At 56.9% G+C, this 22,132-nt stretch overlaps 1 protein-coding gene across 1 annotated transcript; it reads right to left on the bottom strand.

The window, feature by feature from the left end:
• Nucleotides 1–9,590: 9,590 nt before the first annotated feature.
• On the bottom strand, nt 9,591–21,695 carry LOC141734586 (SUN domain-containing protein 2-like). The gene is made up of 11 exons (XM_074566491.1): nt 19,118–21,695; nt 18,757–18,857; nt 17,527–17,611; nt 16,732–16,796; nt 16,093–16,138; nt 15,743–15,839; nt 15,146–15,230; nt 14,461–14,573; nt 13,889–14,056; nt 13,430–13,519; nt 9,591–12,633 (listed from the first exon to the last, which is right to left on the bottom strand). The coding sequence occupies exons 1-11, from the start codon at nt 19,201–19,203 to the stop codon at nt 12,502–12,504; spliced, it is 1,068 nt and encodes a 355-aa protein (XP_074422592.1). The 5' UTR covers nt 19,204–21,695; the 3' UTR covers nt 9,591–12,501.
• Nucleotides 21,696–22,132: the final 437 nt, after the last annotated feature.

Here is a 22,132-nt window from a genome sequence, read left to right as displayed (position 1 = left end):
AGTCTGGAGAAAAGGAGGCTGAGGGAGACCTTATCGCTCTCTACAGCCACCTGAAAGGAGATGTAGAGAGGTGGGGGTGGGTCTCTTCTCCCAAGTAACAGGCAATAGGAAAAGAGGAAACAGCCTCGAGTTGCACCAGGGGAGGTTTAGACTGGATATTAGGAAAAAAGTTTACTCTGAAAGGGTTATTAAGCATTGGACGAGGCTGCCCAGGGAAGTGCAACCATCCCTGGAGGTATTTCAAAGACGGGTAGACGCAGTGCTTAGAGATATGCTTTAGTGATGGTTTTTGTCAGAGTTAGGTTGGTGGTTGGACTCGATGATCTGAAAGGTCTCTTCCAACTTAGGCAATGCTATGATTCTATGCACCCCAGAATGCAGGTTGCCCTCTTGGCTGCCAGGGCACTCTCCTGACTCACATTAACCCAGCTGCCAACCAGCGCCCCCAGATCCCTTTCTGTGGGGCTGCTTTCCAGCCACTCCTCTTCCAGCCTATACTTATGGCCACCATTATTTCATCCCAGGTGTAGAATGCAGCGGTTGTTCTTGTTAAACATGCTGAGAGTTGCCTTCTCTGGGTCACGGACACAGGTGCTAAACTGAACAGGGCCCAGGAGCCAGCATCCCTGTGCTGCCCCACAATGCCCCAGTATGTCCCAGTACGTACCCTCAGTAAGTCCATGCTGACTGCATTTGAAGACAATTTTTTCTTTTTGGTGCCCAGAAATATCACCCAAGAGGACTCTAACTGGTGGCACGCTCCTCACCAATGTGAGCTTGTACAGCCAGTGAGTTGTTCCCTGAGTTGCATTTTTGGCCTCGTTCAAAGCTGGGTGCAACACTTGCTTGTCCTCTCTCACAAGAGACCTCTGCTAACCCAATGACTTTTCAAAAGGGATATTCCAAAGAAATGTCAATCTTCCCCTGTAACTTCATTACCACTATTTTGCCTGTAATCCTACGTACATAATTTCTCTAATCTTTCATACATTTTCACCTGTCCAAATACAATGACCATTTCTAAAGTCATCTTTCCAGGTGCAGACTGTCTAGACAGGGGCCTTTTCTATTATACTCCCGTTTTCTCCTTCCCTTACTCTTTCTTCATTCAGGTTCCCGTCACCCATCCAGCTGCTGCTTTGAGCTTCACATGGTTAAAAGTTTCCCCGTCTTTCAGTAGTCTAATTATCTCCTGTAGCCAACTCTTTAACTGTGTTTATATCAACCTTTCTGTACCTACCTATCTAAAGCATGTCTCATAAGATTACCCCTTGCAGAAAAGCAACCTCATTAGAGGCAGCATGGACTTAGCATATGGCCGCAGAGGGTGTTTTATTGTTTATCAAACATGATCCGACATGATCAGGCTTTACTTTTCTTTGCTTGCAAAGAGGAGAAACCCTTCTGTGCCTGGGCGCAGCCAGGTCTCTAAGGAGCTCAGGTGGGAGCTGGTGCAATGGAGCTGTAACATCCAGCTGCAGAGACCAGTGGAGAAGTTTGATGGAAGGACACCGATGTAAATCCCAACTGGGCAATGACAGAGATGGTGGGGTTGGGGTGGGGGCGGTGAGGAGTAGCGTTGTCCATACAGTGTCAGACCTCAAGGGACTGCTTTTCCTAGCCAGCCAGACCTCCTGAGGAGACCCTCTGGATCAATATCAGTTGCAGAAGATTTCTATCACCTCTTCTCTAGACTGAAAAGTAAAGTAAAACAAAACTGCCATAGCCAAGGGGACAAAGACCTTGGTGCTGTTGGGCTTTGTAGCCTTGCCAGAGCCCTGGGCCACCTCCACTGCAGGCTGTCCATCACTGCCCCATGCCTGCGCCTCTTTCCTTGCAGGCCGCAGACACCCATCGTGCTTTCCCACATCGCTCTCACCCCGGCATTTCTATACCTGTGCTGATGTCTCTCCACTCTCACCGGCTGTTCCTTGAAACACAAAGCCACGGGCTAATACAGACTCCCTCTGGGTGACCTCTTGCACCACAGTGCAACCATTTGACTGAGATTTCTTTTTCCTCACATGCAGTCCGACCCTTCCAAGCTGCGCTTTGTTGAGGTTTCCTTCTCTTCCCACTACCAAGAAAAGCTCCATGATCTCTGAAGCCACCCTTCAAGCAGGTGCAGGCTACTGCTAGAGAGCCCTGGGCCTCCACTTCAAAAGGTACAGAAGCCCAGCTCCCTCAGCTTCTCCACACAGGCCCCAAGCCCCATCCTGGCCAGTGTCCTTTGGAGCTTCTCCAGTTCCTCCTCCTTCCTTCAGAACAGAGAGCCCCACACACAGACACACTAGGCCAGATGTGGCCACACCAGTGCTGCGTCAAGGGGGATTATAATCATAGAATCTTCATGGTTGGAAGGGACCTCTAAGATCATCGAGTCCAACCATACACACACGAAAAAAAGCCCTACAATCTCCACACTAGCGCATGCCCTGAAGTGCCACATCTAGACATTTCTTAAACACCTCTAGGGATGGTGACTCAACCACCACCCTGGGCAGGCTGTTCCAGTGCCTGACCACTCTTGCAGTAAAGTCATTCTTCCTAATATCTAACCTAAACCTCCCCTGCCGCAAGTTCAGGCCATTTCCTCTGGTCCTGTCATTATTCCCCTGGGAGAAGAGGCCAACCCCCACCTCTCTGCACCCTCCTTTCAGGGAGTTGTAGAGGGCAATGAGGTCTCCCCTCAGCCTCCTCTTCTCCAAGCTAAACATGCCCAGCTCCCGCAGCCTCTCCTCATATGCCCTGGTCTCCAGACCCCTCACCAGCCTGGTCGCTCTCCTCTGGACACGCTCCAGCACCTCAATGTCCCTCTTGTACAGAGGGGCCCAGAACTGAACACAGCACTCGAGGTGGGGCCTCACCAGTGCCCAGTACAGAGGCACCATCACTTCCCTGCTCCTGCTGGCCACGCTATTCCTGATAGAAGCCAGAATGCTGTTGGCCCTCTTGGCCACCTGGGCACACTGCTGGCTCATGTTAAGCTGGCCGTCCACCAGCACCCCCAGGTCCTTTTCTGCCGGGCAGCTTTCCAGCCACTCTGCCCCAAGCCTGTAGCGTTGCTGTGGGTTGTTGTGACCGAAATGCAGGACCCGGCACTTGGCCTTATTAAACCTCATACAGTTGGCCTTGGCCCATCGATCCAGCCTGTCCAGGTCCCTCTGGAGAGCCTTCCTACCCTCAAGCAGATCAACACCCCCACCCAGTCTGGTGTCATCTGCAAACTTACTGAGGGTGCACTCAATCCCCTCATCCACATCATTGACAAAGACATTAAAACCGGCCCCAGAACTGAGCCCTGAGGGACACCACTGGTGACCGGCCGCCAAGAGGATTTCACCCCATTAATCCCAACTCTCTGGGCACGGCCAGCCAGACAGTTTTTAACCCAGCAAAGAGTACACTCGTCTATGCCATGGATCGCCAGCTTCTCCAGGAGAATGCTGTGGGGGACGGTGTCAAAGGCCTTGCCAAAGTCCAGATAGACAACGTCCACAGCCTTCCCCGCATCCAGAAGGCGGGTGACATGGTCATAGAAAGAGATCAGGTTGGTTAAGCAGCACCTCCCTTTCCTAAAGCCATGCTGGCTGGCCCCGATCCCTTGGCTGCCCTGCGCTTGCCGTGAGAGCTCACTCGAGATGATCCTCTCCATGATCTTTCCTGGTACCGAGGTCAGGCTGACAGGCCTGTAGTTCCCCGGATCCTCCTTCCGACCCTTCTTGTAGATGGGCGTCACATTAGCCACCCTCCAGGCATCTGGTACCTGCCCTGTTGACCAGGATTGTTGATAAATGATGGAGAGAGGCTTGGTGAGCTCTCCCGCCAGCTCCCTGAGTACTCTTGGGTGAATCCCATCCAGCCCCATAGACTTATGTGCGTCTGGGTGCAGAAGCAGGTCATGGGCTACTTCCTCCTGGGTTATGGGTGGGTTGTTCTGCTCTCCATCCTTATCTCCCAGCTCAGGAGGCTGAACACCCTGGGGATAGCTGGTGGACATGGCCAATTCCATACCCGGACGCAGCAGCCGGGCTTGTCTGGGGCACGGGCAGGGCCCTGCTGCCCTCCAGGCAACCCCAGGCCTTCTCCGGCCCTCTCAGGAGCATGAGCTGGGCCAAGCGGTCCCCACCAAGAGCCCCAGGGCCTCTCCCGGGCCTCGCAGGGCCCCACGGAAGGCCCAGTGGGGCCTTCTGCTGCTGAGCAGAGCGGCAGTTCCTCCCCCAGGCACGCTCGGGGCGCCGGGAGGGGTGGAGAGTGGCCCCACCAGTGGTGGCAGCCCCACAAGAAGGCCAGAGGCACTGGAAGCAGAGCAACTGGCAGCACAGGCAAACCCAGAGGTAAACCCCTCTGGGCTGCTCAAGTATGGCAAGATATTGCTGACCCGCTGGGGAAACTAGTGGTGAAAGTACATCACGTAGGTGCCCACACACCCATGAGTCGAGCCACCGAAGAACATCGAAATAATCAGCAAACCCACCTAGAACCGGAAAAAGAGACCTTGAAAGCTCAGCGTGAGGACGTGTTTTCTTGCCTGTAATCTCACAGGGGCAGCGAATGTGTCACGCGCACAGCGGGCAGCGTCTTCACTAGAGCAAGAAGCGACCACTGACACCCACCTCCAGTGACACTGCCAGAGCTCTGCCACGCAAAACACACAACAGAAACGTGCCCCGTGCATTCGACAGCAACAGTTAACGTGTGCTTAGGGAAGCACGAGAGCGGTCAGACAGGGCGCGCGCATCGGGTTGTGCCCACGGATCAGGCCTACCTGTCCCACTCCTTTCATGTGATTCGTAGCACTTGAGAATTTCCTCATAATCACCTAAAGCCATTCTGAGAGCAACGGGGACCTGGCAATTCTTCTCAGCCCCTGCGAGGAGAAACTGCAGCCGGCCTTTGGGCTTCTCCACGCTGAGCAGACTCTGGAACGGAAAACGCATTTACTGCAGCCCAGCGCGGGCCGGGGCGGGGGGCGACCTGCGCTGATGACCAAGCGCTACACCCCCAGCGGGAAATTCACCAGACGGGGCAGCCCGAGCGCCCGCAGGCCCCGGGCACAGGCGGCTACCGTCTGACGGGGGCTCCTGGCTAACGCTTGCCAGCGAGAGCGGGCGACTGCGCTGCCGAAGAGGCAAGCACGCCCGACCCGGCGGTATCCTCCGCGGGGCAACGAACGAGACCCAAGGAGACGCCGCCGCGGCCGCCTCCTTTCGCGGGCCCGCCCGCGCGGCCCGGCGAAAGGCGCCCAGCCCCCCCAGAGTCCTGCCGCCAGCAGACCCGCCGGGAGCCGCTAACGGGCTGCGGGGCAGCGGGGCCCGGAGGCTACACTCACCGGCTCGGCAGCCGCCTCCCGGGGCGGCCGCTGCCGTTCAAATCTCTTGCCGCGGCGCCCGCTTCCGGGTAGGACGCCCGAGAGGCCAATCACCGCGCGGCGCTGGGCCGGAACAGGCGGAGACGCGCGGTGCATGACGGGAGGAAGGTCGAGGAGGAGCTGGGCGTGCGGGCGTCGCCATGGCGGGAGGGTCTCCGCTGCCCAGGCACCCGGTCCCGACAGGTGACGGGGAACAGCGCCCGCTCCCCCCGGGAATGCTGCCGCTCCCTACCGCCGGTGGGGGCTGGCGTGGGAGCCGCGCCGCCGGGCCTGCCGCCGCGCACAAGATGGCGCCCGGCCTACGGCCCCGGGGAAACTACGGCTCCCAGAACGCTCCGCGGGCCCGCCGTTCCCTGAGGGGAGGCCCTTCCCGCCGCCAGGCCCGGCCCCGCCCGCTCCGCTCACGGCACCGCCCGGCGCCGGCCCCGAGCAGAAAGACGGGGGTTGCGCTGTTAGGTCCGGGCGGGGGCTGACGGTCTGCCTTGGCTGCGGGCGGCCATTCCCCTGCCAGGCCTTTGACCTCCCTGCGTACAGGCGTGTCGGCCTAAAGCCACGAGCAGAACAGGAAGAAGCAAAAAATGAAAAGACGACGGGTGGAACATCTTACTTCTGTAAAATGGTTGTCCTTTGGAATCCTCCCGGACACATTGCATCTTTCCTGAAGAAAGACCTACATTTCTAAGAGAAAGTTTCAGTTCTCTCCTGAATAACAAAGGCGAAGAAGGCTGTTTCGGGGACAGAGAGAATGGGGCCGTTCTTTTAGGGCGAGGCAAATGGTATCTCTTCTCGATGGGGCAGAGCCAGCGCTACCCATGCCAGAGCACTCAGTGCGACACCTTTTCCCTCCCTCTCTCCCTCAGCTACTTGGCCGTGGGGCTGGCGGGAGGCTTGGGATGAACCAGCCCATCAGCCGCGGCGGGGGATGGCACGGCCTCCCGCCCATCAGGCTGCGGGGAGCCACCACCTCTCTGCAGGGAGTAGTCCAAGGCTTTAGCCCAGCGTCAGCACAGCAGCTCTGGCCATTCTGGCCACCGGCGAGCTCTGGTTGCCGGCAGAGCTCACGGTCCCTGCAGCCAGGGCGCTCGGTGTGACGCTTTTTCCCTCCCTCTCTCCCTCAGCTACTTGGGAGCCCCTTCTTCCCGTCTGAGATGAACGACTTTGTCCTTGCCATCTTGAAAAACATGGCAGACCCAAGGGTCTCTGACACCCTGCTGGTTGGCAGGGTGCTGGAGCTGGTCTTGAGAGGTTCGTGCTCAGAGCTATACGGGGTAGGCAGTGTGCAGCCGGGTTGCCCTGTGCGCGTGCCCTGCGGGGGCCGTTCCCCCCGCCCCGAGGCCAGGGCTTGCAGCACCTGACGGGCATCCCTTGAGGCCAGCAAAGGGCAGCAGGAGGGCAGCAGCTCTTGGTGTCAGCAGGGGCCGTAGCTGTGCTCCAGCCCGCTGTCTCCAGTAGGTCAACGACCTCGTGGAGGTCATCGATAGGCACCTGGTCTGCGTCAGCAGGATGCTGCTCCAGGACATCCTGACGTTCACCCTTCCCTGGCTGGCCGACATCGACAGTTATGAAGTGGTCACTGGCCTGCTGAGGGTTTCCCGGCCCTGTGACAAGTACGTGGCCCGTCAGCCTCAGGGGCAGCTCAGGACCTCCGGGGCCTGCCCAGGCAGAAGGGGTGGTGGCCGAGGTGGCCCTGCTGACAGTGTGCTCTGGCTCTGCAGCACTGCCAGGGCCACGTGGAACACGCTGTCCTGTGAGCCCAGCCTCCTGGCCGACCTGCTGAGGATGCTGCTGAGGCTGCTGCTGGACGGTCTCCAGCCCCTCTGGCCCTCTCCATCCACCCCCAAACCCGTCCTTCCTGGGGCGCCTGGCCCAGGGCCCTCGGGCCGCAGCCAGGCAGGGAGCGCGTGCCGCTCAGCCCCGCAGCGCGCACTGCCCTGCTGCCCTCGGCAGCCCCACTCCCTGGCCGCCGCCCCCGGCCAGCTCAGCAGCGGGGAAGCTGGTAAAACTGAGAAGATGATTGAGAAAAAGGAGACACTGTTTGAGAAACTGTCTAGGATGGAAGAAACATCCCGCTTTTCCCCTGCATGGACCCATGTCGCAGCCATTAGGAGAAGATGCCCTCCTACGAGACCGACTTGGAAGAAAAAGAAGACACTACGAGACACCTTGTGGTTTTACCTCGGTGCCTATGGAGAGGACCTGAGTAAGTGGGATGAAGGACCTACCTTGGCCCTACAGGCACTAGTTGCAAGGTAAAACAGATAGAAGAAAGAATTCTTCCAGGAGGGTGGCTGCTCCAGTGCCCAGGGAGCAGTTCTCTGGTCCGGGTCGGAACTCATCTGCTAACTGTAGATGTTGTCCTCAACATTAGAGGTGCCCTGCCTCCAGCCAGGAGGGGGAGAGGGATAACCGAGTTTATTGGGCTGTGTGGATTCGATGTCCTCGTGTATTAGAGCCACAAAAGCATAAAGACATGGTGGACAGCGGTGCACAGTGTACCCTATTGCCATTGACTCATAAAGGGACAAAATCTGTTGCTGATTCTGGTGTGACAGGTCTCAAGAACTGACTGTACTTCGGCCAAAGTGAGCCGAACTGGGAATAAATGGCGGAAGCGCTCCATTGTGAGTGGCCCAGACGCTCCGTGCATCCTTGGCGTAGACTTGCTCAAGAGAGGGTATTTCAAAGACCCGAAAGCGTATCGGTGGGCTGTTGGTATAGCAGCTGGAGGGACTGAGGACATTACACAGCTGTCTGCCTTACCCGGTCTTTCAGCTGACCCTTCTGTGGTGGGACTGCTGAAGGTTACAGAACAGCAGGTGCCAATGGCTGCTGCCAGGGTGATACCGTCGCTGGTGATACAGTAGCCTTGAACAGCACAAAAGGCTGGGGTGGAAAGCCCCTCAGGCCTTACTGATACCCAGTTGAAAAGAACATCTGGTTCCTCCTTACTGGAATAATGTAGCTAAGTTTGAAACGCTTTGTAAGCGGATGGGTTAGACATCTGCTGGGCTTAGTTGGATACAAGGAAGTCTTGGGATGTTGTATCCTTGAGGAGAGTAGATGGGGAGAGATGCCAGAACAAGCTAGTTTGGTGAGAGCAGGAGTGCACCCACCATGGCTCCAGCACAGGCGCTGCCTCCAGCGGAGCTTCTGATGCTGCTGACCCCCGAATTTGGGCTCGTCCCGGCAGAAGTGGCACCGGCCGGGCGCAGGCAGCCTCGCAGGCCCCACACTGCCGGCTGCCCCAGCCCCGCGCCCTCCACTGGGGGCAGAAAGCGGGGTCTCCCAAACACACACCGCCGATCCCACCAACTCCTCCCCGCCGCGCCCCGCTCCCTGCGCGGTGGCGCTTTAGCACAGGAGTGGCCACTGGGAGCGTTCCGGGAGTGGTGGCAGCATTAGGGGCATTTCAGGAGTCCGGCACCAAGGGCCAATTTGTGGCGCGCGCAGCCATTGGCTTCACTTGTGGGAGAGAAGTGGGGAAATATTTATTAACATAAACCAGCGATTTAACAAAGTCAGCGGTGAATGTGGCAGCGCTTTACGAGACAGGCCGCGGAGGTGATCCGAGGGCGGGAGCCCCTCTGCTGTGGGGACAGGCTGAGAGAGCTGGGGGGGTTCAGCCTGGAGAAGAGAAGGCCCTGGGGAGACCTTAGAGCCCCTTCCAGTCCCTGAAGGGGCTCCAGGAGAGCTGGAGGAGCTGTTTGCGAGGGCACAGAGCCACAGCACGAGGGGCAATGGCTTTAAACTAGAGCAGGGCAGGTTTAGATCAGACATTAGGAAGAAGCTCTTTACACTGAGGGTGGTGAGACACCGGCCCAGGTTGCCCAGAGAGAGGGTGGAGGCCCCATCCCTGGAGACATCCAAGGCCAGGCTGGATGAGGCTCTGAGCAACCTGATCTAGTTGAAGACGTCCCTGCTCACTGCCGGGGGTTGGACGAGATGGCCTTTAAGGGTCCCTTCCAACCCAACACATTCCATGACTCTGTGACACGCTGGAAGGGCACACTTGGTTATTTACTGCACAGGGGCCGGGGTCAGACCAGCCGTCAGGGAGACCTTCCCGTTGGGTCCCGGGGCTCAGAAAGGACCCCCCGGGCTTTCTGAACCCCTCCTCAGGGAGGAGTCAAGTACCATTGACCAGACGCTCAGTCCCTGGGTGTAACAGTTCCCCTCTTTGAGACTTCCAAAGGTCACTCTTTGGGGGTCTCACCTAAATCAGATGGTTATAATATTTTCAACTTTCAGGATTACAGAGACGAGCTGAAGCAAAGAAATAAACTCAACAGCAGATGGTCCTGTAGAGCAGGTATTCTTTATTAGCAGCGCTGCGGTCGCACTGGGGATTTTCCACCATAAGTGCTCCCACAATGATCTTATTTTGAGCCATTTATATTTACAAAATTGTTACGTATTCATTCGTTTTCCCTAAATCATTAACATAAGCACGCCCCCTCCCAGAACCAATTGCACAATCATGAGGCAAGTCATTTCGCGAATCACAGTCGTTCTGGTGGTCGTTTACTTCATCTGGTGGTCGTATCTTCCTCTCCGTCAGTTGCCCTCCAGATGAACTTTCCTCTTCAGCAATCCTCGATGCATGCCTGCTATTGATTTGTTTACGTAGGTGACTTATTACTACTACCTGTTTTGCAACGCTTCCCTAAACCATCACCTAAAGCCATCACCTTGACAGGCTGCAGGATCGAGCCTTGGTTACTGACTCTAGGGCACGCGTTTTTCCAATGTCCTCGCTCTTTGCAGATCGCGCACTGAGCTTCTGCTAAACGAGTTCCTTCCCAACTCTTCTGTAGCCTCCTCTACTTCCCTGGGCCCCGTTCATTCTTCCCGGAGCAACTCCCGTCAATGCGGCAATTAATCTCCCTTCTCTTTGATTCTCCCTCTCCTTTTCTCTGTTATTCTAGATGGTCCAAGCTACTTACACCAATGTTCCCAAGTCCCTCGAATCTTCTCCTTCTAACTTTTGGAGTTTCTTTTGTACATCCGGGGCAGATTGTCCCATAAAAATAGAGGCCAATTGCCCAGCCTCCTCTCGGGGTCCACGTTCGTGTATTTCCTAGCAGTATTCTTTACTCGTTCCATAAATGCAGGTGGCGATTCATTTGGTTCTTGTTTAACCTCATACGATTTTGACCAATTAATGGCTTTTGGCGTAGCATGTCTCATTCCGAATAACCGTCTCTGATATCTGGTTATCGCCCACAATCCTTCTGCCACTCTGGGTGGTTTCTTAAAGTGAAAAACAAATCTACATACATCCCATTTGTTTTCCCTGCTACAAAATAACATAAGCTGTAAAATTGTATTCTATTTTAAAGTCCCATTTCTTGTCCATTTTTCTTGATCTTCTGAAGTACATAACGGCCACCAATTGTTACAATATTCAATCAGCTGCTTTCTCGTGAGCGGGTCCCCTCCTATTTGTTTCCAACGCTTCAGTATACAACCTAAAGGAGTATACAACCTAAAGGAGACTTTTTCAAAATTCCCCCTTCCGCCAAGGGCTTGCTACCCATTATAGGATAGTACTAGTAGAACGAACAACACAAAACACAAAGAAAATGACAACTGAACATAGCACTTATTACACAAGACAAAATAACAAAACCTTAGGGCCTGAACCTTTTATACCAGACCTTTGCTCTTGGTGCGGCCCTTCCCCGCCTGGTGTTGAGGACAATACCTTTACGCTTATCAGCCGCGTTTCTCACAGGCTTTCATCCAGTGAGACCAACTCCTTCCCTTAGGTACCTTTACAGCCCAACCCTGCGAGGCTTATGCCTCGCCTTATGGACAGGCAACCCTTAATATCCCTTAAAGAAAAGAATGCCTTCACTTTTCCAGGGGCCTTGCTCGGAGCTCTTTGGTCCGGGGATCGGAGGTTCTCCCTGAGAATCCCTCGGTGCCGGATGGAGGCCCTGCAATTCCAAGGATCTGTCGAGATTCAGAGGCAGAGTCCCATCTGGGTCGCCAGAAACCGTCACCGAAATCGGGAATGAACTTCTTAACACCGATGTAGTCTTAAGAAGCAGGCATTCTTTTATTCAGCACCGGGGACGTGGGGGATCTCTCCACCTGACATGTCCACTGAATGTGAGATTCACAGAGACTTACATCCATACAGAATATGCGTGGTCGTTACATGTCTCAGCACTCATTGCCACGTTCATTACATTTCCAGAACTCATCTCCATATTCACATCCCCTTGGCACATGCACATTAACTCTGTTAGGGGCTTCACGGTAGGTCTTGGGTGGTTCCTAGTGGTGTACGGTGGCTGGTTTGAGCTGATAATAGAGGAATCTCTTTGTGTGGACTGGGGAAGATAAATGCAGCAGCTTTTGCAACTCCCCCATTTATTTTGCGAGCTTGTTATCGGTCCCTCCAGTCTCTTCGGGGATGTGGTATTCTTCGCTGTTTGTTCTTCACAAGGAGCTACGTTTACCTATTTACCAGACTCAGTCCCTGGTTGTAACCCCGCTGTGTGAGCCGATGCGGGCAGGACGCAGGAACAACCACAAAACCACGGATGAAAGGCAAAGAACAAGTTTCTTCTCGATACCTCACAGACCAGGGAATCTCCGAAGCAACACCCGGGCAGAGGCACGGAAGCAGGGACTGCGGGCACCGTGGAGTGAGAGAGAGTCCTTGTTAGCAAGAGCCCTTGGCAGCGAGAGAGTCCTTGTGAGCAAGAGCACGCACGGACTCCCTGTTCTGCCTGGCATTTAAAGGGTTCAAACAGGCATCGTTTTCCCACTGTGCTTTGATCTTCTTCAGCACCAGGCCAGGATTCTCAAGTGGCTGGATAAGGTGTCCCTGAGTCCATCACAGGTTTATGTTATCGAAGTGCAAGTGTTTTTCTTGCAAGCGTCCGAGACTGAATAACAATTAGTGTGATATATGTGTTTTCCAGCACCCAGCTGTGAGTCACTTGAGCGTATTAACAATCCTCCTCGCCGATCTTCTGTTGCTTTCCCACGACTGCCCTCCCTGCAATGGACCTTATTGTGCACCCAACTTAGGAGACAAATCTTCTACACCAATCTGAGTCGCAGCAACATTATTCTTTTTCTTCTTTTTTATGTTTGTCCTTTTTCTGTCTCTGGTTTCAGTTGAGGCTGTTTGGTTTTGCCATCTTCCCATGAACCTGCACTCGGTAAATGCATGTGTACTTTGGTTTTCCCCAGTTGCTCTTCACAAGGAGTTTGAGATAGGAGAAGGCTCTGGGATGCGGGGCGTTCTGCGAGGAAAAGAGGGAAGAGGAATCGGAGGTGTTAAGAGCCACAATGCAGTCAAGGTATCTCCCCCCACCAGCCCTGCTCCTGCTCAGGAACAAGCTCCTGACAGTGGGTGGGAGCGGCTGTGGAAACCTGAGGCTGGCTCTGGTAGCGGGGTGCTGGGGGGAGGCTGGGGACACGGGGAGGGGGAAGGCACCTGGCACCCTCTGCATGGGCCCGGCTGGGGCTCAGCCTCCCTCCCCTCTGCCCCTTCCCTCTGCGCCTCGCTCTGTGCCGGCAGAGAGGCCGGGGAGGTGCTCCTTTGCGTGGGGCAGCTGGTGTGACACCCCCCCGAGCTCCCGCTGTCTGCTCTGCCCGCTTTCCTGCGGGCAGGCGTGAGAGCAGCGGGAGAGAAGGGGCATGCTATGCTGGGAGGAGAGGACACCGTCCAGCCTGCCAGCAGGCCACGGGATGGAGCCAGGGTGCTGCCCGACGGCTTTCTCCAGCGGGCGTCTCGGTTTCTCCATGGCACAAAGACGTTGCTCGGGTGCAGTGGCTGCGTGTGCAGCGGGCTCTGCTGAAGGCAGCCAGGGATCTCTTGGGACTCATGCTCCCACGGGCCTGACCTTGCCCTCACTGTCCTTTTGCTAGCACCACCGCGTGCCACTCAGCCCTCCCAACCCCACCAGCTCTCTCCTGGCGGTGACCCAGGCCCCCTCTGCCCAGGGAGAAAGCATTCACGCTCCTCCTGCCATGGCCCTGCAGGCAAACCTGCTTTGCTCCCTGGCATCTTCCCCCAACACCGTGCGTGCATCGCACCTTCAGAGGGAAGGTCTGAATGGCCTCTTTTGCCACATCGTACATGAAGGTCACCAGGAGAGTTTCCTCTTCTCCATCCACATCCACTCCCTGTGGGGCAAAGCACAAGGAGAGCAGCTCAGACTCGTCCCGACAAAGAGGGAACGTAGGTGCTGGGTCAGCCCTGTTACCTACCCACCCTCCCCTGGGGCTCTAGCCCTAGTCTAGCACTGGTTACGGTGGAGCTCAGGCTCCGCTTGAGTTTTAGTCAAGAACCCTGAGCTGCTTGGCCAGAACAAGTCTTAAGAGGGAGGAGACCTCTAGAGCCCTTAGGAGGAGACTCCTAGAGCCTCACCAGGGCCCTGCAGTGCTCAGGAGACCGGGACTCCAACCTCAGAGGAGGCACAAAAGCAAGGAAGACCCTGTCATGGCTTTCCCCCAGGACCAGATCCGCACCAGAAGCACCCAGCAGAGACTTACAAAGACAGCGATGTCCCTGGGGGCGCTGGTGACGGTCCCAGATGGAGAGACTTCTTTGGAGATGTGCTGCACAGTGATGGCAGTCAGGTGGACTCGCGCTGGCAACCTGATGACCACCTGGCCCTGATGCCCTGGGAAAGCCCAGCAGTTTCCTGGGGAAACATCCGGCTGCAACCAGAAAGCCAGAGCAATGAAGCGTGAGAGAGTGTTGGGGCCAAGACAACTGCCCATGTAGCTTGAAGCGTAGGCACCGGTGTGTCTGTGGGGTCTATTTCAGCTTGAAAATGAGGTGTGTGTGAGGAAGTGGACAGAAGCAGGAGGCCTCCTTCCCTGACCGACCTTTGCCAGGGCTGTCAGTATTATGGAGCAGAGGAGAACAGCGGTTACGAAACCATTCTAGTCAGGGCCTTGCAGAAACACATCCCTGCCCAGGGGCTCTGCAGGGCACCCCCCACCTCTCGCCTCCCACCCCCAAGACGGCGCAACACTGGACCGAAGGGAGAGCCCTGAGGTCAGTCTCCAACTTCACAGGAAGAAAGGAAAGAATTCCCTCTCGATTTCTGCTACAATACCTGCAAAATGCGATCGGGACCGCGGGGAGTGCAAAAGAACTCAATAAACCTCCAGAACCAGTCGTTTTTGCAGGTGTAGGTCTCCGAAGTTCTCTGCAGGTCAATGCTGGCACCTGCAGGGAAGGGAAAGCAGACGACTGCAAGAGGCCACAGACGAGGAGGGCTTGGTGCTCAGACACTATTTCTGACACCGCCGGCCAGCTGCGCCTCTGTCAGTCCTGTCCTCGTCCCAGGCTGGTGGGCTGCCCAGCTGCCCAGCCGCGCAGGGGAATGACAGCGGCCACGTGCCTGGTGACTGCTGCACTCCCAGCGCCAGCAGGAGAAGGTCTGAGGGTTCTGGGAGACAGACGGTGCCCATGTGAATGGCAGCAGACCCAAGCTGAGGGCTTGCTGCGTGGGCAGCCAAGGACGGCCCGGCCATCTCCTTTTCCAATGCTGAGGAGAGGAAGAGAGCCCCTCCGTCCGCACAGGAACACGTGCGGGGGCAGCGCCAGAGGCAGCGTGAGGATGCCGAGGGCAGGGTTGGGAGGGAGTCTGAGAGAGCTGCTCTGCCACAGCCTTGCCCTGGGACCCCCCAAGCATTTCAGCTCCCCCACTTTGGAGAGCAGCGCCTGGAGCGCAGGCGCCTTTGGGGAGGGCTGCAGACAAGCGCAGGGCAAGGAGACGGGGCTGCTTGTGTCCATACCAGAGCTTTGCAGGGCCCAGTCAGACATCTCCACGTAGGCTTCCAAAGCCCTCTCAGATGCTGCCTGCTTCATTTCCTCGACTTCCTGGGAACGCCATAAACAAACAGAGAAAAGGAGCACATCAACGTTCAGCGTGGCTACTAGCGCCCGGAGCGGCAAAGGGCCACTGTCAGAAAGGCAAGGCAAACCCTCTCCACGGAGCTGCAGGACTGAGGAACAGTGTCTGTGCCCACAGCCATGGCCACGGCCCCGAGGTGGGTTGATGAGGGTCCCCACACCCTCGTCCCCATCCTCCACACTCTCCAGGGCAGGTGGAAGGTGGACTCAAGCCCTGCCAGCGATGGCTGGCCCCCCGTGAGCGTGCCTGGGTCCCACCCCTGCCTGAGGAGCCCAGCCAGAGCAGCCAGAGGTGCTGGCGTGCCAAGGGAGTCCTGCGCTGCCTGAAGCGGCCGGTGAAAGTGGGGCCGGAGAAGGGCCTGTGCAGCCCAGGAGGCCCCTGGGGCAAAGGCTGGCTGACTGCAGTCAGCAGTCCCACACACCCACAGCCCCAAGGGCTTCTGCCCAGCCAAGCCTCCTTCCCCAACACGCCGCAGCACCTGCTTCATGCTGCTGATCTCTGCCCTCAGCCGAGCCACCTCCTCCAGCATTAGCTGCATCTTTTGAGTTTGCTGCGCCATTAAAACCGGGCAGTTCCTGCAGGAACCAGGAAAGCAGATGTTGTCAGAGAGCTGCCCACCCCACTGGGAGCCTCTGAGCTCAGCAAGGAGGAGAGACACACGTGCGTTCCCTGCTTTGCCAGCGCTTCCCTTCCGCACCAGCTGGCGCAAGAGGCAAAGGCAGGAAGGGCCGTGCGGGAGCCCCGGCTCTCAGGCAAATGGGTGCAGGGACACGAGGTCGTCTGACCCTTCTGCACAGACCCAATTCCAGCTCAGGAAACATCGCTTACCACAGGGGCTTCAGGCCTGGCAGCGAGGTCCCGCAGTGAACAGCAGCTGCAATTCACATCAGCAAGAGACAGTTATTTTACCGGGGGTGCTGGCGATGCCTGCAGTGGCGTTGTCTGTCCCTGTTGCCTTGGGGCTGGGGCAGCAGGTGAGCTGAGGAGGCGGGGGGACGTGGGGTGCAGGGAGAGGACACACCTCTGACCGGGGGCCATCAGCCCGGGCTTGAGCGGACTGCGCAGCCGTGATCTTCAGGTGTGCTCGGTGCCCCAGAGCTATTCCCCATTTCCCCTCACTGCCCCAGTGAGCACCGAGACCAGGCTGCTGGGCGAGGAGAGGTACCTCTCCATCGGTCCCCCTGCATGGCCCCTGCCCTCTGGGAATCCCCAGGTCAGGCTTGCAAAGAGCTACCCCCGTCTCTCGCAGAGGTGCCGACTAAGTGAGCCCTGTGGTCCGGTAGGCAGGGCAGCAGTGTGACTGGGAGGCTACCAGTCTTACTGGGAGCCCAGAAGGCAGTCCCACTCAAGGACTTGCTTGGGAAGCACTTGGGCCACGGGAGTTTCCGCACATACTGGCCCAAAAGGAAAGGTGGCGTCCAGCCCAGCCAGGCTGTCGCTCTCAGATGGTTGCTCATGAAAACTCACCAAGAGCCAGGGGGAGCAACAAGAAGACTTGCAAGAACGCCTTCTTCTGCAGGGCCATCTTTTGCCTGAAAAAGAGGGAGTCCTGGTGCTGTCATGATCCAAGCCTTGGACAAACCCCTTCACAGGCGGATTTCCCTTTTCAGGCCAAACAGACACCATTTTGGAAGCCTGCTGCTGACAGAGAACTGACAGAGCAGCGTCCAGCAGGAACACGATTTCTGTCCACATCGTTCAACGCTGCCGGCAGCTCTTCCCCAAAGGAAGGTCTCCAGGAAGATCATCCCAGGAAGCAAAGACGTCGAGCACACGAAGAGTGCTTTCCAGCAGTCTTTCTGGTGCGGACCTTGCTCTCCCTCTGGCTGAGGAGGCAGGCCTGTTCTCCCTTGCCATCACACACATCCCTCTTAGGGCAAGTGTTTTCCCGCAGAGCTGGGAAGCGCAGGAGCCTTGTCCGCCTTTCCTCCCAGAGGCCTCCACAGACCGGCGTGGTCTCTCGCCTGAGCTGGGGAAAACCCTTGCCCTGCGGAGGCTTGGCTCTGCACCCGAGCGTCTGGCTACGGGGCAGTTTGTCCTGCCGCAGCCAAAGCTTGGGGCTGCAGCAAATGGCTGCCGAGGGGCTTTGCTCTTGGCTCCCCTGAGAATGGCCACAGCACGAGCAGCGCCCAAGCTGAGGCGCCCCACTGGGAGCCCCGGGCTGCTGGCTGGGAAGCACCCTCTGCTCTGCCCTTTGCTGGCACCGTCCCTCAGACACCCCCGTTCTACCCCCCATCCGCAGCAGAAACATGTCGTACGTACGCGGCCAAGAGGCACATGCTCAGCAGATGTCTCCACAGAGAGACCAGGGCAACAGCCAGAAGGCAAGGAAGGCTGAAGACCGTCCCTGGGCAAAGAAACCAGAGAAAAGTTAAGCCTGCCCCTTGAGATCTCTTCTCTAGGATGCCCAGCCAGGCATATTTCAGCTCCCTGTGGGGAGGTGGGCACCGAGTCCCAGGCACGCCCTCCCCGGGGCAAAGAGCAGGGCAGCCTACACTGGACAAGGGGATGGAATGCACCCTCACTAAGTTTGCAGGTGACACCAAGTTGGGTGGGAGTGTCGACCTGCTTGAGGGTAGAAAGGCGTTGCAGAGGGATCTGGACAGGCTGGATCGATGGGCTGAAGCCAATGGCATGAGGTTCAACAAGGCCAAGTGCCAGGTCCTGCACTTGGGTCACAACAACCCCATGCAGCACTACAGGCCTGGGGAGGAGTGGCTCGAAAGCTGCCCGGCAAAAAAGGACCTGGGGGTGTTGGTCGACAGACGGCTGACTATGAGCCAGCAGTGTGCCCAGGTGGCCAAGAAGGACAACAGCATCCTGGCCTGTATCAGGAGCAGTGTGGTGAGTACGACTAGGGCAGTGAACATTCCCCTGTACTCAGCACTGGTGAGGCCCCACCTCAAGTGCTGTGGCCAGTTTTGGGCCCCTCCCCACAAAAAAGACATTGAGGCACAGAGAAGGGCAACGGAGCCGGTGAGGGGTCTGGAGCACAAGTCTTGTGAGGGGCGGCTGAGGGAGCTGGGGCTGTTTAGCCTGGAGAAAAGGAGGCTGAGGGGAGACCTCGCTCTCTGCAACTCCCTGAAAGGAGGGTGTAGAGAGGTGGGGGTCGGTCTCTTCTCCCAAGTAACAGGCCATAGGACAAGAGGAAACGGCATCAAGTTGTGCCAAGGGAGGTTTAAACTGGACATTAGGAAAAATTTTTACACAGAAGGGGTTATTAAGCATTGGAACAGGCTGCTCAGGGGAGTGGTTGAGGCACCATCCCTGGAGGTGTTTAAAAGACGCGTAGACATAGTGCTTAGTGATGAATTTTGTCACAGTTAGGTTGATGGTTGGACTAGATGGTCTGAAAGGTCCCTTCCAACCTAGGCAATTCTATGATTCTACGATTCTCCTGCCACTTGTGACAACTGGCCCGAGCTCTGGCACAGCGCGGCTCTCCACGTTCACCCCGGAGGACTTTGGAGCAAGCAGCAGTGCTGAGCTTACTTGCGATTTCTGTGGCCTTGTCGCGCCCCTCGGCAGGCCCTTGAGCGGCTGAGCCGGCAGGTGAAGGGCGCATCACCAGCTCCACGCCAGCGCTCGGGTCCCTGTGGGAGGACAAAGACAAATGCCGGCTGCCCACCGTCCCCAGGCCGCGGGAGCTGAGGCGGGGAGGAGTAGCCTGAGCGGAGGCCCCTGCCAGAGGAAGGGCTGTCCCAGCAGCAGCGAGAGCGGGCAGCAGGGCTGGGGTCCCCCTCCTTTCCCCACCCTTTGCGGGACAGGCCTGCCCCGGGAGAAGAGGAGGCGAGCTGGCAGCAGCAGTCCCCCGCCCCGGGAAGCCCGCCCGGCAGCGCAGCCCCGTTCTCACCCTGCCGGCCGTTGGTTTCCCTTGGTCCCCAAGGAGCCTTTGGAGGCCCCTGGGCGTCTTGTCTGGGGGGCCTTTCTCCTCGCCATCTCGGGCAAAGGCAGGCTCCCCGCTGAGCCCCAGCAGCGTGTCCTGTCCCCAAAACCAGCTCCAGCAGCAGCCTCTCGCCGCAGCCAGCAGGAGCCTGTCCAGGGCCGCAGCCACAGGGCAACTGTGGGCTCCTGCCCCACACGCCACAGCGCTGTGCAGGCAGCCAGCTGTGACCTCACAGTGGTGTCACCTCTGACGTCATGCTGGGGCTGCCCAGGGCTGAGCAGGGCGGGGAGACCCTGTGCTCCTTCCTTCTCCTTGCGGGATATTAATTGTTCAGCATAAATACATACGTTTTAAGTAGAATAAATGATTTAGGATTATCATTCGGTGTGATTTGTGCTGCTTGCTTAGCTCTACTTAGCATGAGGTGCTGGATTTGCTGAAACCTTTAGGCTGGAAAAGAATCCAATGAGATGTTAGAAGACACCAGACCAAAAATCATCACCATTGGCCCCCTCCTTGCTGTGCTTCTGGAAGTCTCCAGGGAATGTCCTGCAGTGATCTGCAGCTGTGAGCAGCCCTCAGCCACGCAGAACCCTCTCAGCAGCAGGACCTTGCCCCGCCGGGGGATGCTCCTTCCATGCAGAACTTCTCCCCACAGTGATGTGGTGGGCTTCCCAGGCAGGCTGAGAGCTGACCCTGGCAGGTGGCGGAGTCCCTGCCCCGGCACACAGACCCCTGGGGTGCAGGGAGCCTGCTCTGAAGGACAGCCCTGGGCACCCCTGGCTGCACACCCACCTTCACAGCTATTCAAAGTGCCTGACAAGAGCTCCCACATGTACAGATCCCGTAAGCTGTGGCTGTGCCAGCTTTAGGAGATGCCTCCAGCAACTCCGCCTGCAGTGCCCTGCACCCGCAGACTTACCCTGTCAAGGGCTGCAAAGATTTCTCCTCCAGTGAGCTCTCAGTCGTCCTCTCAATCCTGACACCTTCAAGCTCTCTCTCTGCCTTGCTCATCTCCCTGAGACACCCTGGCAGTGCCCTCAGCCCTGCTGCGCTTGGCAGAGGAGCTGCTCCTGGGCAGAGCTGTCTCTCTGCAGCGCTGCCCGCTTGCCGTGAGCTCCCTCCATCCCAGGAGCCCAGCCCAGCTCAGACGCAGAGGACCAGCCCAAGGAGTTTTAATGACCCCTCTGGTGGGTTCGAGGCCCAGTCCGTGAACCTCCGACGCTGCGAGGAAGTTGAAGGAACCTCTCAAGGAGTCAAAGTCGGGTTCAAACTCCAAAGTTTCTTGTGGTGTTGATGGGTCCCACTGAGGAATTGCCCCCAGGGTCCGGTTACAGCAGAAAACTGGAGGCAGCGATGGCAGGTCGGGAAAAGCAAGTTGAAGGTGACTCTGATGCTGGGTAAACGTGGATGTGTTTCATTAATGCAAAGGGCCAAGCCCTGACTCCATCGCCCAAAGGGCCAAGGCCTGACCCCCAGCCCCCAGGAAGGGAGATCCTCTCCCTCACTCCTTCCTCAGGGCTCTTCCTGGGACAGTGGGATGTGGAGATGTGCAATGCCAAGGGCAGGACTATGGTACGACACCTCCCAGGCTCCTGAGTATGGACAAGGAGGCAACGAGACCCCAGTGCTGGAAGGACTGGTTGTCTCAGAGGCATCAGTGGCAGAGACAACAGCCGTAGCCCAAGACATGAAGAGGCTGGCTCTGTTAGGGGACTTCCAGCTTTGCCACATCCCTCTATCTTCTCCACCACAGGCTGTCCTACAGTGTCCCATCACCTCTGCCTCTTTCCCTGCAGGCTGCAGTCATCCACCCGGCTGCCCCATCTTGCTGTCACCTTCCTTTGCTGAGATCTCTCCATCCTCCCTGGCTCTTCCTTGAAACACAAAGCCTTGGGCTGATCCAGACTCCTTCTGGGTGGCGTGTTGCACCACAGCACTGCCCTTGGAGTGACGTTTCTTTCTCCTCGTGGCCAGGCTGCACCTCCCCACCTGCATGTTGGGGAGTTCTTTCTTTCTCAGGCTGTTTTCCACTAGGAAGAAAAGCTCCACCAGCTCTGAAAGCACCCTTCCAGCACGCTCAGGCTCCTCCTATACCGTCCCCAGTCTCCAAACCACTGAGCCCAGGGCTCTCAGCCTCTAGATACTGGTCAAGTGCTTGAGGCCTCCAAACCCTGTCTTGGGAGATCTCTGGGCTCTCTCCACAGTGTTTGCAGATGAAATCGCAGTGGTCATAGGCCAAGAAAGATGGAGTGAGACTTTTTACCAGGGCCTTTAATAGCAGAACAAGGGGCAATGGCTTTACACTGGAAGAGGTTATATTTAGGTTGGCCATAAGGAAGAAATGCTTTATGATGAGCGTGGTGAGACCTTGGAACAGGTTGCCCAGAGCAGTTGTGGATGCCCCATCCCTGGACGTGTCCAAGGTCAGGAGCTTGGAGCAGCCTGAACTAGTGAAAGACGTCCCACCTCACGGCAGGGGGTTGGACTAGATGATCTTTTAGGTCCCTTCCAACCTGAACCATTCTATGATGCTTGGATTCTAATATGCCCAACTCCTCCTGCACAAGGCTTCAAACACCTACATACACCATATAGGGATTTTCACCTGACCTAGTCTCCAACCCTTCCATAAAAAAGAAAGGATTGCCATTTCTAGGACAGAAGTTGCCATGTTTTCAGAGGAACAATTCAAAACCCAAAAGGAAAAAAAATCCTTCCAAGAAAGTCCTGGCATAGTTGCATCAATTCAGTTAGTTAAGTGAGCCAATGGGAGAGCCTTGCACGGTGACCTTGCCAACGGAAGAGGGTTTTTTTTCTTTCGGGGTCTGAGACTCATGTTGGGACGCCAGAAAGTGCATTTGGGGACTGTGCAAGACTTGCCATGGGATGTCTAGGAAAGGATCAAAGGTTTGTAGACGAACGACCATGGGAAAATAGAGAGAAAAGGGCTGAAAGGAGATGGTCATGTGTAACCAGATG

This window comes from Larus michahellis, chromosome 24, assembly GCF_964199755.1.
Source record: "Larus michahellis chromosome 24, bLarMic1.1, whole genome shotgun sequence".
Classification (NCBI taxonomy): domain Eukaryota; kingdom Metazoa; phylum Chordata; class Aves; order Charadriiformes; family Laridae; genus Larus; species Larus michahellis.
The sequence above is the reverse complement of the archived record's forward strand: the minus strand, read 5'-3'. Positions and strand labels throughout refer to the sequence as shown.